Source organism: Sphaeramia orbicularis, chromosome 12, assembly GCF_902148855.1.
Source record: "Sphaeramia orbicularis chromosome 12, fSphaOr1.1, whole genome shotgun sequence".
Classification (NCBI taxonomy): domain Eukaryota; kingdom Metazoa; phylum Chordata; class Actinopteri; order Kurtiformes; family Apogonidae; genus Sphaeramia; species Sphaeramia orbicularis.
Genome location: NC_043968.1, coordinates 74,070,247 through 74,087,300, shown reverse-complemented (window position 1 = coordinate 74,087,300; position 17,054 = coordinate 74,070,247). Strand labels below are relative to the sequence as shown.

General features: G+C 33.7%; 1 protein-coding gene across 1 annotated transcript in view; it reads left to right on the top strand.

Annotated features, from left to right (window-relative positions):
- Nucleotides 1-12,287, top strand: part of agxt2 (alanine--glyoxylate aminotransferase 2) — a 34,597-nt gene extending 22,310 nt beyond the window's left edge. The window contains exons 8-14 of the mRNA XM_030149340.1: nucleotides 3,612-3,712; nucleotides 5,425-5,517; nucleotides 6,297-6,429; nucleotides 7,911-7,999; nucleotides 8,102-8,251; nucleotides 11,905-12,003; nucleotides 12,142-12,287. Of these exons, the coding sequence (XP_030005200.1) occupies nucleotides 3,612-3,712; nucleotides 5,425-5,517; nucleotides 6,297-6,429; nucleotides 7,911-7,999; nucleotides 8,102-8,251; nucleotides 11,905-12,003; nucleotides 12,142-12,243 (767 nt within the window). The 3' untranslated portion in view covers nucleotides 12,244-12,287. The remainder of the gene's footprint in view (nucleotides 1-3,611; nucleotides 3,713-5,424; nucleotides 5,518-6,296; nucleotides 6,430-7,910; nucleotides 8,000-8,101; nucleotides 8,252-11,904; nucleotides 12,004-12,141) is intronic.
- Nucleotides 12,288-17,054: the final 4,767 nt, after the last annotated feature.

Here is a 17,054-nt window from a genome sequence, read left to right as displayed (position 1 = left end):
CCACTAATCCTATCAATACATGTAAATAATTGGTGTAAAATACAGTTATTCATCTTTTCATGCTCATCAGATATGACTCATTTAGATGTTCAGAGGCTCCGTAGTTACCATGGAAACACCATCATCTTCTACAACATTGATTCACCAGTAAAACCCATGGAGTTGAATCAGTGACAGTGGATGGACACACTGGGTTTATGTTCAGTATTTATTTATTTATTTATTTATAACATGCAAAGAAACAAAATAAAGCAAAACAAAATAAGACAAAAACTAAATAACATTTAAATGAACAGAGCATCTTCGAGTACATGTCTGAATCAAGGTTATCATTAACGAAAACTAACAAAATGACGAAAACTAGAATCGTAAAAACATTTTCGTTAACTGAGATAAATAAAAACTATAATTGAAAGGAAAAAAAACATAACTAACTGAAACTGCATTGTGTGTTTACAAAACTAACTTAAACATATGAAAATTATGGATAAAATTCCCTTCGTTTTCGTCTTTGTCAATGTCGGATATAACATTGATTTATTTTCCTCAAGCAATTTTAGCTGCTGGCACCATATGATATTTAACAGTCTGTCACATCTCTCCACTTGTCGTAGAGTCAGCTTTTTGTCCCCACTCTACCTGGAAACATGGAGACTAAAGTTGGGAGAAAGCAGCAGAGTCCTGTCTGGGATTTATTTGAATTCGACAGCGAGGAAGAGAAAAGATATAAAAAAAAACCTAAAACTAAACTAAAACTAAGCATTTAGAAAATAACGAAAACTAATTAAAACCAGCAAACCTGCTCTAAAAACTAATTAAAACGAACTGAATTAAAGAAAAAAAAGTCCAAACTAAATAAAACTAAACTATAATGAAAAATCCAAAACTATTATAACCTTGGTCTGAATTTGCATGGTCTCAAAGGAGTAGGAAGAAGTATAAACTTGATATTGATATATTTTACTGAAAAAGCCCCCTTTTTTCAGTTTACTCTGTTGTAAGTATTTCATTTATCAGGAGGCAAATCCCCCTGTGCAGCCTACACAGCAAAAATTGGAGAGTTGAAATTTCAGGGTTAAACATTTCAGAGTCAATTTTTACTCTCAAAGTGTAGTTTTAACTCACTGTGATTTAAATGTCACTCAGAGTTGGGGTTAATGAAAAGAGTTAGTCAAGCCTGCGGAAACTAACTCAGGAGAAGTGTTATTTTGCGCCTCTCCAGTGTTAATTTGCCTGGCCCCTGCATTTCAAACCAGGTGAATTTGTGCAGTTTCTATCAGACTGTCACTGTCAGAGAGAAAAAAAGAGGAAAAATAAATTTTCTAAAAAAAAAAAAAAGAATCAGCTTTCTTTGAATCATCCTGTTCACATTGAATTTTAAGTCATTTTTTAAGGGATTCACCTTTTTTATGATTAAAATTAACACTACTTTCAGACTGAAAATTAAGTAAAATGAGTGTTATTTTTGTTACTTTCATGGTGTTAATTTAACTCTGAGTTAAAGGAGAAACTCTGACAGTGTAAATAATAAATCCATATAGGTTAATTTAACCCAGGTCAGTGAAATTATGAACTCTTGTGAGTGTTGGTAGTTAAATCAGTCAGTTTTAAGTTAACTCGGGTTCCTGAGTTAAAAAGGCAACTCTGGCATAGTGTTAAATAATTAACTCCAATGAAAATGTTAATTTAACTCTATAAAGTGTGGACCTATATAAACTCTGAAAAAAAGATAAAATCAACTCTGTTTGAGTTGATTCAACTCTTCAATTTTTGCTGTGTATAAGACCCGTCACAGTAACATCATGTGACACTTCTGACAAAGGCTACAGGAAGTAGCTGAAACTAGTCAAGCAGGTAAACAAACAACTGCCCCAGTTTGATAAATGAATGACTTACACAGTTGAACTGGAAAGACCGTATGAACCTTTACCAGAGTTTTTTTCTGTTTTTGACATAATAACCATCCACTTTTATCTGAACATTAATGAACATCTTTCAAAGGTCTTTTTAATAATAACAGGACATGAATAAAACATTCACTATAACCTCCTGAGACCTAGGAAATGTCAGCAAAGTACCAGCTTTTTTTGTTTTTTATTAAATAAGTGCCTATATTGGAAACATCATGATGCAACAGTTTTTTCAGATGCAGTTTTTAATTTTTTACAGAATGTCCTTTGTGGTGGGCAGTTTTCTTTTCTTTTCTTTTTTTTTTGTATAAAGTTGTGAAACTCTTGTCCACAAATGTGGACAGAAAACCCATAGCTGGGTCTTAGGAGGATAGAGGAAGGAGATTTTTGATTTTCTAAACAACATCCACCCATGACACAACGCATAACTCTACCCAGACATGAACACATACAAACAACCACTGAAAAAAAAAAAAAATTATAAAAAAAATGTTAACAACCATGTTTAAACAGCATGAATAAGTGCAGTATAAAAGAACAATATTAACAAGAACACACAATAGGAAAAAGAGCAAGGGAAAAGAAAATAAATAATATATACAAAAATAATAATTAATACACTAAAATGTATTTATTTATTACAAAAAAAAAAAGGGGGGGGGGGTACTCAGAGATAATTGTTGTGGGTTTCTCATAAAATACCAAGAAGGGGCGCTGTATTATTAATGAACATCTACATGATCAATAAATCAAATAGAGGAAAATAACAGATTTTTCACTGGCAAAAAAAGCTAAATTACAGAAGATAATACTACAGTTGTGGAAAAAATTATTAGACCACCCTTTGTTTTCTTCAATTTCTTGTTCATTTTACTGCCTGGTCCAACTAAAGGTACATTTGTTTGGGTAAATGTAATGAGAACAACAAAAATAGCTCATAGTAGTTTAATTTCAGAGCTGATGTCTATGCATTCAACATGTTTTCTTGATAAAAACCAAAATCACTTCAGTTCTTCCATCAATATCTATGGCATTGTACTGACAAAAACAGTGCTTTTAGGCATTCCATGTTTTCTTTTCTGTCTGTTTTAGTCACATGATACACACAGGAGTTAGTACTGGATTACATAACCATTGTTTCTGATGACTTTTGATGGTCTAATAATTTTTTCTGTATAATATATGGTGATAAATCACTTAAGGTTAAATAGAGAGAAAGCATAATTTAGGATGTCTGCCACAGAAATAACACTGAGTTTTTATGGATTAAACTTGATACCTGTGACTGAGTTATGACATTTAAAGGAAAATGGACCGTATCTTAACTTTAATGTTTACACAAAAACACAATACAGATGCATGTGGATAATTTTTATCATAGTAATAACAACGTACAGAAGGGTTAGTGGCACATGATATGGAAAAAATGAATTTCTCAGTAATTATCACTACTTTATCTTAATTCACAGAAAACAGTTTATTTGCAAGAAGTATTCACAACACACAAAAAGAAAAACAATCAGCTATCAAGGATCTCACACTGACACTTGTGTGAATTTTATATATGAGTGGAAGGGGAACTGCAGTATATCATATGTTAAATATGTAAATACTGACTAACTGTGTAGCTCATAGTTACTGTGTACAGCTCAGTGTCAGCACTGATTAGATATGGAAGACCGCATGTTTTTTGTCTCACAGGTCATTGTATGGCAAACGATCAGTACATTGGACAGCTCAAAGAAACATTTGCTACCAGTGTCCCCAGTCGGATCGCTGCTTTCTTTGCAGAGCCCATTCAGGTAATATAAAATCTATAGTGGAGTATTATGTTAATGTATACATGTTGCATAATGAGTATTTTAACTGTTAAAATTGGAAGCATGCATAATACTTTGTGTAAATAGAACTGAAAGTAATTTTCAAATGCAATGATATATGTATTTGTTTATGTTAATGTGTTATTTAAGGTCATATTGTAGTGCAGGGGTGTCACTCATTTTAGTTCAGGGTCCACATTCAGCCCAATCTGATCTCAAGTGGGCCGGACCAGTAAAACAATAATATAACAGCCTATAAATAAGGACAACTGCAGGTTTTTCTTAGTTTTACTGCCAAAAAACCCCATTAAATTATGAATATATTTACAAACAAGGAATCTTTTCACAAAAAAGATGTGAATAACCTGAAAAAAATAAGTGGAATTTTAACAATATTCTGCCTCAACTTATCATTTTTACACATTTGTGTATTTCACACAATGTTACACAAACATTTGGTAATGTAATGGTGAGAGTACAAACACAGAATCCAAATGCAGAACTCAAACGCCAAAAATATAATTCAAAAGGTTTATTTATCACACACAGGTGAAGAATAAAGATCAGTGACAGAATCTTGAGGATAATAGTTGGTGATATCCTCCTCTGATTTGTTCTCTGGATCGGGGGCGACAGCCCGTCTCCCCGTACAGTGTTTGGGGTGTTTTTCCCGACTAGGGAAAAGCAAAGGGAGGTCAGGGACGGAAACAGGTCATACACAGGCAGGCAAAATCTCAGGCAACAGGACATAAGGACAAGACAAAACTCACGTACCGGTAGTCAGGGCGAGAAGGTCAAAACCAGGTATCAGGAGAGGCAGACAAAACCAGACAGGGAGCAGGCAGAAGACGAGAAACCGAGGAATCCAAAAACAGGTCAAAAACAGGCAGGCAAACGAACAAACAAGGTCAAGAACGCTGGTCTGAACTACTAGAGTTACAAACTGGCGACTGACAGGGGGAAGAGACAGGGTTTAAATACACAAAAGGGAGGGAAGACAACTAGACACAGGTGGAGCAAATCAGGGCGGAGACAGGTAATCAGGTCAGAGGTGAGGATGATCAGGGAACAGGAAGTAAAGACGACAGACAAGACACAGGAGGGAAAACTTAACAAAATAAAACAGGAAGTGACAAACAAAACATAAAAGACAGACAAAACCAGACTAACGTCTGGCTGCAGGTGTGACAGGTAACAGGCATGATAGTGTTAAAATTATGGAGTTTGGAGTTTCAGGTTTATATTAACACATTAACGGATCACAGTGGATCTACCAAGGCACAAAACATTTAGTAACAGGCAGAATATTGGTCAAATTACACTTTATTTTCTTTAGATATTTCAGGTTGTTCATATTTGTTCAGGTTATTCACAGTTTATTGTTAAAGGATAGTTTGTAAATGTAAATATTTTTACAATATAACATCATTTCACATTTTCACTTTAAACCAAGAAGAAAATTTGGAGTAATTATTTATAGGTTATTATGCTGTTATTTTACCAGCGATCACATTAGTCTGTGTATGACCCCTGAACTAAAACAGTTCAACACCCTTGCCTGTTAATATCTTTAGTGTAATTTTTGCACTTCCTAAATTCCTCCCGCGGGCTGGAGTGGACCCTTTGGTGTGTTGGTTTTGGCCTACATGTCTGACACCCCTGTTATCGTGTGTGACTGCGTCTGCTTCATTCAGGGAGTAGGAGGGGCTGTGCAGTATCCGAAAAACTACCTCAAGGAGGCTTACAAACTTGTCAGAGAGAGAGGAGGGGTCTGCATCGCTGATGAGGTCAGATATACACATTCCATGATACCCTATGTTTACATGTATGTACATGTTTAAAAGGCAGTCTATTGGTTGATATATACACAGAATACACTGTACATACAGGGTGGGGAAGCAAAATTTACAATATTTTGAGGCAGGGATGGAAAGACAGTGTATGACCAATTAGTTTATTCAAAGTCATGAGAATGTATTTGCCACAAGAAAATTGACATAATAGAAAATGTTTTTATTCTATGTGTCCTCCTTCTTTCTCAATATCTGCCTTCACACACTTCCTGAAACTTGCGCAAGTGTTCCTCAAATACTGGGGTGACAACTTCTCCCATTCTTCTTTAATAGTATCTTCCAGACTTTCTCGTAATAGTTTTGCTCATAGTCATTCTCTTCTTTCCATTATAAACAGTCTTTATGGACACTCCAACTTTTTTTGAAATCTCCTTTGGTGTGACGAGTGCATTCAGCAAATCACACACTCTTTGACGTTTGCTTTCCTGATTACTCATATGGGCAAAAGTTTCTAAAAAGGTATGGATAATAGTGTTAGGTATGATTATGACATCAATATATGTTTGGTTTCAAAACAATTGACGTAGTGGCTGCTGAGAAAAAACAACTAAATGTTCATTGTAAATTTTGTTTCCCCACCCTGTATATGTACATATGTATATATATATTTGTATATATGTATATATTTTGAACACTAACATATACAGTACATGGAGGGAAAATGAAGTGTGAAAATTAAGTGAAGTAACATTTTTCTTTGCTTCTCCTAACAGGTCCAGACTGGATTTGGTCGAACAGGAGGGCACTTCTGGGGTTTCCAAAGTCATGATGTCCTTCCTGATATCGTTACAATGGCAAAGGGTATTGGGAATGGGTTCCCAATGGGAGCTGTTGTTACAACAGCAGGTAAGAGTCCATTTGTCTGGAGTCGTACCACCTCCTTAAGATCATCTACAACTTAACTGTGGCACCTCTAAGGTTTGAAGCAACACCTCAGGGTGCAACGTAGACACAGTTTCAGTGGTGTCGACAGAGGTGATGAAGATGCAGAGAAGAAATGAAAACCTTTTGTTGCTGAGTGGTTTAATGGTTTCATTTCACATTAGAACTGTTAATCAAAATCAGACTCAGAATACTTTAATAATCCCAGGGGGAAATTATTGGGTGGAAAAAGTAGAGGAAAAAAAATATTGATTTTATACACACACACACACACACACACACTCCTACCTTACTACTTCTTGTTTCCACTAGTACTTCATAATGTGCAATTGTCTGTTTTTGGGTTTTTTTTCTTCAATACTGTTTTTCTTTTTTAGAGTTATTTTGCTGTTTTCTTGTGGAATTTCTTGTGTGTGTATTCAGTGTTGTGCTGCTCTTGGAACTTCAGTGTCCTGGGGTGTTCTAAGCAAAGGATCAATAAAATTCAATCTAATCTAATCTAATCTTTTTTTTTTTTAATCTTTTTTTGAGCAATGTAACAGTGCATACAAAGAAGCTGGATTACAGTGCATACATTATACATTGCCTTTTATATCATTTTCCCCCCATGCCCAAACCAACCCCAAGGCCCTCTGAGAGGAGGCAACAGCAGGAAAAAGAACATTGTAGAAAAGTCTGTGTGCAGCAGAAAATCAATTAAGTACAAACAGTAACAAGTCTGTGATATACAAAAATAATAACTAAGACAACAGAAAATAGTAAAGAGAGAATAAAAAAAGTAGACAAAGCTTGTAGATACATGTGCCTACTTCAAAATATTAGGCATTACATAGATGTATCAAATGCGAAAATAATTGTCATCTAATCTAACCTAATTTAATCTAACCTAACCTAATCTAATGTAATCTAATCTAATTTTATCTAATGTAATCTAACCTAATCTAACCTAAACTAATGTAATCTAACCTAATCTAATCTAATGTAATCTAATCTAATTTTATCTAATGTAATCTAACCTAATCTAACCTAAACTAATCTAATCTAATTTTATCTAATGTAATCTAACCTAATCTAACCTAAACTAATGTAATGTAATCTAATCTAATCTAATTTTATCTAATGTAATCTAACCTAATCTAACCTAAACTAGACTAATCTAATCTAACCTAACCTAATCTAATCTAATCTAATCTAATCTAATCTAATCTAATCTAATCTAATCTAATCTAATCTAATCTAATCTAATCTAAGGGTTACCCATCTCAGGCACAGATTGCTGTCATTCTGAAGTGCTTCTAAATGACATTTACTGTTTATAAAGTGTTATAGACCAACATAAAAATCATTTGGTTATTCCATTCATTTATTTATCTCCTTTGGACAGACACGTATTTTGACACATCACTAAATACACACGTGAACTTGTATATTTGTGTATTTTGTAGAAATCGCTGCCTCCTTTGGTAAGGGGGTTCACTTTAACACTTTTGGAGGAAACCCTGTTGCGTGTGCTGTTGGCTCATCAGTACTGGACGTAAGAATTCCTCTTCTGTTTCTAAATCCAGTCTGTGTGTGAGTCAAAAACTCTGTGAATCCTTACAGTTTAAATCTGAACTAACATATGGGTTTTCAACAGGTTATCAAAGAGGATGGAACACAGGAGAACAGTCTCCACGTGGGCACCTACCTGATGACAGAGCTGGCTAAACTCAGAGACAAATATGAGATTATTGGGGATGTCCGCGGGAAAGGCCTGATGATCGGTGTGGAGATGGTCAAAGACAAGGTACCAAGTCCAGATCAGACCCAAATATGGCCTCACATGACTTTTCAGCATGTGCCCTGGGTATGTACCCCAGGAGCAGAGTTTAGGCTCAGTTAACCTTTAGCCGAAGCAACAATAGGCATCTGCAATTATGAACACTTCTCTGCTCTCGTTGTGCAGTCTGCGGATGGAGGAAAGGAAAGTCTGACATTCATTCATTCATTTATACACTTTCCGAACCACTTAGTCTTAGAGAGGGTCACCAGGGTAACGGAGCCACAAATCTGACATGTGCATCATTTTAGTTTGATAAGACCTGTACAATGGTTAAGTTAAGTTAAGTTAAGTTAAGTTAAGTTGAGTTAAGTTAAGTTAAGTTAAGTTAAGTTAAGTTGAGTTGAGTTGAGTTGAGTTGAGTTGAGTTGAGTTGAGTTGAGATGAGATGAGATGAGATGAGATAAAATAAGGTTAGATAAGATAAGATAAATTAAGATGAGATGAGATAAGGTAAGATAAGATAAGGTTAGATGAGATAAAAATAAGATAATATAAGATAAGATAAAATAAGATGAGATGAGACAAGGTAAGATAAAATAAGGTTAGATGAGATGAGACAAGGTAAGATAAGATAAGGTTAGATGACATAAGATAAGATAAAATAAGATGAGATGAGACAAGGTAAGATAAGATAAGATAAGATAAGGTTAGATGAGATAAGATAAGGTAAGATAACATAAAATAAGATTAGATGAGATAAGATAAGATAAGATAAGATAAGATAAGATAAGATAAGATAAGATAAGATAAGATAAGATAAGATAAGATAAGATAAGATAAGTTTGTTGTACATGTTTCCCATCTGTAATACAGAGTTAGCTTTTGTGTAGTTCTAGTAGTACTTTGGTAGCACATGTGTATTTAATATTTTATTCTAGAGCCTTTGCACATGCCTACATTTTCTTAGTATTTTGTGCGATATCTTTATACAGTCCTTTATGCACTAAGTGTTTTTGCTGCTAAATAGAACTGAGCTGCTAAACTGATTTTCATTGTTCCTCTGAAAGTGACAATAAAGATCTATTCTATTCTATTCTATTCTATTCTAATAATGAAATGATACATTCTGACATGATAACACATTTGCGTAGTGCAGAAGCAGCGATGTGGGCTCGGTCTTGCATTCTAAATGATTTTCCCCCTGGTTTAATATCACCTTGGTTGGGTTGTCACGTCGGTGAAGGTGATACTACAAAGATGTGTCTGATAGTACGTGGTGGTCCCTGTTGTCACACTGTGGAAACTGCAAAAAAGACTTCCTGAGTGAAGTGGAGTTCAGCAAATATAATCACTGGACCTTTATTTGACTTTATTTGCAGTGTGATACTGCAAATATTCCACTTATTATTATTATTATTATTAGTAGTAGTAGTAGTAGTAGTAGTAGTAGTAGTAGTAGTAATGGTAGTAGTAGTAATAGTAGTAGTAGTAGTAATGGTAGTAGTAGTAATAGTAGTAGTAGTAGTAGTAGTAGTAGTAGTAGTAGTAGTAGTAGTAGTAGTAGTAGTAGTGGTGGTAGTAGTAAAAGTAGTAGTAGTAGTGGTATTTGCCTACATTTAATTTACTAATCATGTAGATGTTCAAAAAAACTCAGAGTAAAGTTGAGGATTATTATATCAAAAATAGAGAAAACTGAAGAAAAAGTGACTTTTTCAGCAAAGATATCAGTAACTGAACATAAAAAGAAGCATCTCCATCCACTGTCATTGATCCAACTCCATGGGTTTTATTGGTGAATCAGTGCTGTAGAAGATGACAGTGTTTCCATGGTAACCACGGAGCCTCTGAACCAGTAGTTCTCAACCTTTTTTGTCTCCTGACCCCATTTTAACATCACACATTTCTGGCGACCTAAGACATTCAAAACGGAGACTTTTTTTTTTTTTTTTGCTAAAATTAATTTGTTTTTGATTATGTAATAGTTTGCTATACTATGTTACAGATAAAGGTTAATTTTAGAGGACATTTAGTCTATATAATGTATATTATTCTGGACGGAGGCAGAAAAGCCAGGTGTAGATTACTGCACAAAGGGAGAATTGGATTTTCCTTGGTCAGGATATGTACAGTCAGTCCAGCTTGGATTTACAAGGCTGACAATTAATACTGAACAAACAAGAACTCAAACTATGAATTATGAAAGAGCTGCAGCATCTGAAACTGACCACAATGAACATCTGACAAATAAACAGAACCCCAGTGCTTCAGTTTCACACTCACAGTTTGTCTTTTATGGATTGGGATTGTTTCTGTCAACTCACCATATACTTTTTATTAGTAAGTTTTTATCATTATTTTTGTTAATTACTAGAAATTTCAGGTGACCCCATTTGAATTCCAGGTGACCCCATTTGGGGTCCCGACCCCAAGGTTGAAAAACACTGCTCTAAACATTCAAATGGGTCATATCTGATGACCATGAAAAGATGACAAACTGTATTTTACACCAATTATTTACATGTATTAGTGGATCAACAAGGATTAACCAGTTTATATCAGTAGATGATTTTGGTAGCTGATGATATTTGGGTCTTTATGAGTTAAAACCAAGGTTATAATAGTTTTGGATTTTTCATTATAGTTTAGTTTTATTTAGTTTTGACTTTTTTTCTTTAATTCAGTTAGTTTTAATTCGTTTTTAGAGTTTTTATTTTTATTTTATTTTATTTTATTTCTGTTTTTATTTTTTATTTTATTGTATTTCAAATTTCATCTTATTTCTTGCACTTCAAAAATTCTATGCATAATCAAATATCTTAATGTGCGCTGCTTTTATTTTTATTTTATTGTATTTCTCTCAAATTTCATCTTATTTCTTGCACTTCAAAAATTCTATGCATAATCAAATATCTTAATGTGCGCTGTTTTTATATTTATTTTAATTTTATTGTATTTCTCTCAAATTTCATTTTATTTCTTGATGTATAATCAAATCTTAATGTATTTTAATATTGTATTTTTTCAATCAATGTGAAGCACTTTGGGCTACAATTTCTGTATGAAAGGTGCTATACAAATTAAGTTTATTATTATTATTATTATTATTATTATTATTATTATTATTATTATTATTAGAGCAGGTTTGCTAGTTTTTATTAGTTTTCTTTTTTTCTAAATGCTTCATTTTAGTTTAGTTTTAGTATTAATTTTAGTTTTGTCGTTTCCTCTTCTTCGCTGTCGTATTCAAATAAATCCCAGACAGGACTCTGCTGCTTTCTCCCAACTTTAGTCTCCATGTTTCCAGGTAGAGTGGGGACCAGAAGACGACATTAAACCACAAGTGAAGGACCGTCGAGTGTCGTATGGTGACGCTAGATAAAATTGCTAGAGCGAAATAAATCGATTTCGTATCAATCCAACATTGACAAAGACGAAAACTGAGGGAATTTCATCCATAATTTTGATACATTTTAGTTAGTTTTGTAAACACACAATACAGTTTCAGTTAGTTATCATTTTTTTCTTTTAAATTTTAGTTTTTATTTATTTCAGGGAACGAAAAGGTTTTTTCAATTCTAGTTTTCATCATTTCATTAGTTTTTGTTAACGATAATAACCTAGGTTCAAACATACTAAACCAAGGTATTTGTTCATGTCACTCTATCCCACGTCCACAGGCCAGCAGAGACCCATTACCTCCAGATGCAATGAATGAGATATTTGAGGACGTTAAGGACATGGGAGTCCTGATTGGGAAAGGAGGAGTATACGGACAGGTAACAGCAGCATTAGACAGTATTATTCTGTCTACTTATGGGTTTAAAAAAAGCCACACTGATGAACGTAATCTGTCTTTATTGTCTACTTTCAGTGTGTGACGTACACCTAATCAGTAGGTTTTCTTTTCATTTCAGACCTTCCGCATTAAACCTCCCATGTGCATCACCATGGATGACGCGAATTTCTTCATCGCTGTTTTTAACAAGTCCATTCACGACTTCATGGAAAGAAGATAGAAATTAGATCAGAAACCTGCTTCCAGTGCACCGAGGAGGAAACAATCCGTGTATCATTCGTTCATTAGGTTTTCAATTTAAAACCAAAAATCAAATTCATTTTCAAAACTAGAAGCACTCGGAGAGTGCAGACCTCCGCCAAGGCTGATCAGTTGAGATTTTGATTAAATTTTCTGGTCTGCGCCCCCCCCGATCACCACCAAAATTTAATCATTTCTTCCTAATCCCCTTTCCAACAAACCCTGAAAATTTCATCCAAATCTGTCCATAACTTTTTGAGTTATGTTGCACATTAATGGACAGACAAACAAACAAACCGTGGCAAAAACATAACCTCCTTGGCGGAGGTAACCAGAATGAAAAACGGGTTACGGTTCATTTTTCCATTTCCCCATTTTGTGCTCAAATAAAAAATGGAAAAAACGGATAACGACCGTTTCATTCTGTTTTGCTATTTTCAATATAGTTTGGGTGTCTGACCCAGAAGTAGTCGTTACTAGGGAAAAAATAAACAAATGGAATCATGGCCAGACTGGAGGAATATTTGGCTATAATTAAGCAGCTGTTTGATACGTACGGAAGCGTGTTGCATTCACACACAAAAATAAATTCAGCTCTGTTTTTCTCAATTTACAAGATAATTTTCTTGCTAATTCAGAAAAACAGAGCTGAATGTAATTTTTTTTTCACAAAACAGTACCTCATTCATTCAGAAAGAGCCAAGTTCATTTTTTTTGGTGAATGATATACACTTCCGTATCAAACAGCTGCTTAATTATAGCAAAATATTCCTCCAGTCCGGCCATGATTCCGTGTGTTTACTTTTTCCCTAGTAACCCCTACTTCCGGGTCAGATGACTGAATTATATTGAAAATAGCAAAATCGGATGAAACGGTCGTTATCCGCTTTTTCCATGTTTCATTTGAGCACAAAATCGGGAATTAGAAAAGTGAACCCTTATCAGTTTTTCATTCTGGTTTTGAAAATGAAAAACAAAAAAACGAGTCTTTTTTTGTTTTGTTTTTTTCAGTTTTGGTTTTAAATTGAAAAACGAATGAATGAACGATACACGGATTGGAAACCACACTCACCAGTGCACTGAGTTTGAAAAATGTTTTAGAAAAATGACAACGTGCTGTAATTTTGTAGTCATTTTTGGAATAGTACCTCTTGGAAAACATGTAAAACATCTGCCTTTTGACATTTTTAGTATGACGAATCTTTAACCCTTTCATGCATACTGGTCACTACAGTGGACAGTTCTTCTCCAGCTGTTCTCTTGTATATTCAAGGGTTTTGTTGTTTTAGTTCCATATCAGCCAACACAGTGGTCACTTATGCACCATCCCATACACTGTAATTCATACCATTATTGTAACTTTGCTGTTTTTGATAAACCTGATCTGCAGTAACATGTTTGAGTGTAAATCAATTATTTGTTAGAAAAAAATTCTTTTTTTTTTTTTTTTTTTGCATATTATCTCCATGAAAAGAGTAATAACTAGGATTAGAATATGTTAAAATGTGAGAAAACATCATATTTCATCGTTTTAATATCAGTTTCTGATATTGGGTTTTAAACACATTTCTTTACTTCAGAAATTAGATGCATGGACATTTTTGTAACTCCATGAAAAAAAAAATTTTTTTTGATCACATTGTTTTTTTCATGCCTATGGAGGAATAAAAACGCTCAAGAAAAAAATCTTAACTAAGGTTCTCATAATTAATGCATGAAAGGGTTAACAATGCCAGGTTGTATTTCGATATACTTAACCTCTATGAACACAGTTTGTTTTTCTGTTACTAATTAAAAAATGTCATGATTCAGACTCCAGCAGCTTGAGAAACAGCCGCTAAGGTCTCATATGACTTCCTTTTTTCACTCTGCTGTCTGGTGAAAATGTGGTTTTCCAGACAAAAGTTAAACTTGTATTTCAGAAGCAAAATAATACATGATTTGAACTGGGAGTATGAAATAATATCCAGTTACTGCTAACATCAATATTTGCAATACAGCTTTGTTTATACAGTGAAAATCAAACTATACATTTATCTCAAGGTTCTGTGAGTGAAAAAGCACCATGAAGATGCATGAGAATTTACTTAAAACGGCTTCATTTCTGGGATGAATGAATGAATGAAACGTTTATTTTTGGTTTGTACATTAATCATTGCACCCAGTACAATAACTACAATAAACCTAAAAACCAAAAAAAGAAATAGGCTAGAAGCAAAAGCGTATTTTTTTTGCCTATCCTACAGTGGACAGTTATTCTACAGCTATTTTCTTGTATATTCATGGGTTTTGTTGTTTTAGTTCCATATCAGCCAACACAGTGGTCACTTATGCACCATCCCATAATACACTGACATTCAGACCATTACTGTCACTTTGCTGTTCTTCATAAACCTGATCTGCAGTAACATGTTTGAGTGGAAATCACCTGTTATTTGTTAGACACAAAGGTTTTTTTTTTTTTCCATGTTATCTCTATGGAGTGAGTAATTACTAGGACTAGAATATGTTAAAATGGGAGAAAACATCATATTTCATCGTTTTAATATCAGTTTCTGATATTGGGTTTTAAACACATTTCTTTACTTCAGAAATTAAACGCGTGGACATTTTTGTAACTCCATGAAAAAAAAATTTTTTTGATCACATTGTTTTTTTCATGCCTATGGAGGAATAAAAACGCTCAAGAAAAAAATCTTAACTAAGGTTCTCATAATTAATGCATGAAAGGGTTAACAATGCCAGGTTGTATTTCGATATACTTAACCTCTATGAACACAGTTTGTTTTTCTGTTACTAATTAAAAAATGTCATGATTCAGACTCCAGCAGCTTGAGAAACAGCCGCTAAGGTCTCATATGACTTCCTTTTTTCACTCTGCTGTCTGGTGAAAATGTGGTTTTCCAGACAAAAGTTAAACTTGTATTTCAGAAGCAAAATAATTCATGATTTGAACTGGGAGTATGAAATAATATCCAGTTACTGCTAACATCAATATTTGCAATACAGCTTTGTTTATACAGTGAAAATCAAACTATACATTTATCTCAAGGTTCTGTGAGTGAAAAAGCACCATGAAGATGCATGAGAATTTACTTAAAACGGCTTCATTTCTGGGATGAATGAATGAATGAAATGTTTATTTTTGGTTTGTACATTAATCATTGCACCCAGTACAATAACTACAATAAACATAAAAACCAAAAAAAGAAATAGGCTAGAAGCAAAAGCGTATTTTTTTTGCCTATCCTACAGTGGACAGTTATTCTACAGCTATTTTCTTGTATATTCATGGGTTTTGTTGTTTTAGTTCCATATCAGCCAACACAGTGGTCACTTATGCACCATCCCATAATACACTGACATTCAGACCATTACTGTCACTTTGCTCTTCTTCATAAACCTGATCTGCAGTAACATGTTTGAGTGGAAATCACCTGTTATTTGTTAGACACAAAGGTTTTTTTTTTTTTTTCCATGTTATCTCTATGGAGTGAGTAATTACTAGGACTAGAATATGTTAAAATGGGAGAAAACATCATATTTCATCGTTTTAATATCAGTTTCTGATATTGGGTTTTAAACACATTTCTTTACTTCAGAAATTAAACGCGTGGACATTTTTGTAACTCCATGAAAAAAAAATTTTTTGATCACATTGTTTTTTTCATGCCTATGGAGGAATAAAAACGCTCAAGAAAAAAATCTTAACTAAGGTTCTCATAATTAATGCATGAAAGGGTTAACAATGCCAGGTTGTATTTCGATATACTTAACCTCTATGAACACAGTTTGTTTTTCTGTTACTAATTAAAAAATGTCATGATTCAGACTCCAGCAGCTTGAGAAACAGCCGCTAAGGTCTCATATGACTTCCTTTTTTCACTCTGCTGTCTGGTGAAAATGTGGTTTTCCAGACAAAAGTTAAACTTGTATTTCAGAAGCAAAATAATTCATGATTTGAACTGGGAGTATGAAATAATATCCAGTTACTGCTAACATCAATATTTGCAATACAGCTTTGTTTATACAGTGAAAATCAAACTATACATTTATCTCAAGGTTCTGTGAGTGAAAAAGCACCATGAAGATGCATGAGAATTTACTTAAAACGGCTTCATTTCTGGGATGAATGAATGAATGAAATGTTTATTTTTGGTTTGTACATTAATCATTGCACCCAGTACAATAACTACAATAAACATAAAAACCAAAAAAAAGAAATAGGCTAGAAGCAAAAGCGTATTTTTTTGCCTATCCTACAGTGGACAGTTATTCTACAGCTATTTTCTTGTATATTCATGGGTTTTGTTGTTTTAGTTCCATATCAGCCAACACAGTGGTCACTTATGCACCATCCCATAATACACTGACATTCAGACCATTACTGTCACTTTGCTGTTCTTCATAAACCTGATCTGCAGTAACATGTTTGAGTGGAAATCACCTGTTATTTGTTAGACACAAAGGTTTGTTTTTTTTTTGCATGTTATCTCTATGGAGTGAGTAATAACTAGGACTAGAATATGTTAAAATGGGAGAAAACATCAGATTTGCAGCAATAAAAATGCTTTTATTTCATTGTTTTCATATTACTTTCTTACGGAACAGGATTAGGGCCACTGGACTTTAATCTCAGAATTCTGACTTTTTTTCTCAGAATTCTGACTTTAACCCTTTCATGCATGAATTATGAGAACCTTAATCAAGATTTTTTTTTTTTTCCTGAGTGTTTTTATTCCTCTTTAGGCATGAAAAGAAAAAACAATGTGATTGATTTTTTATTTTTTT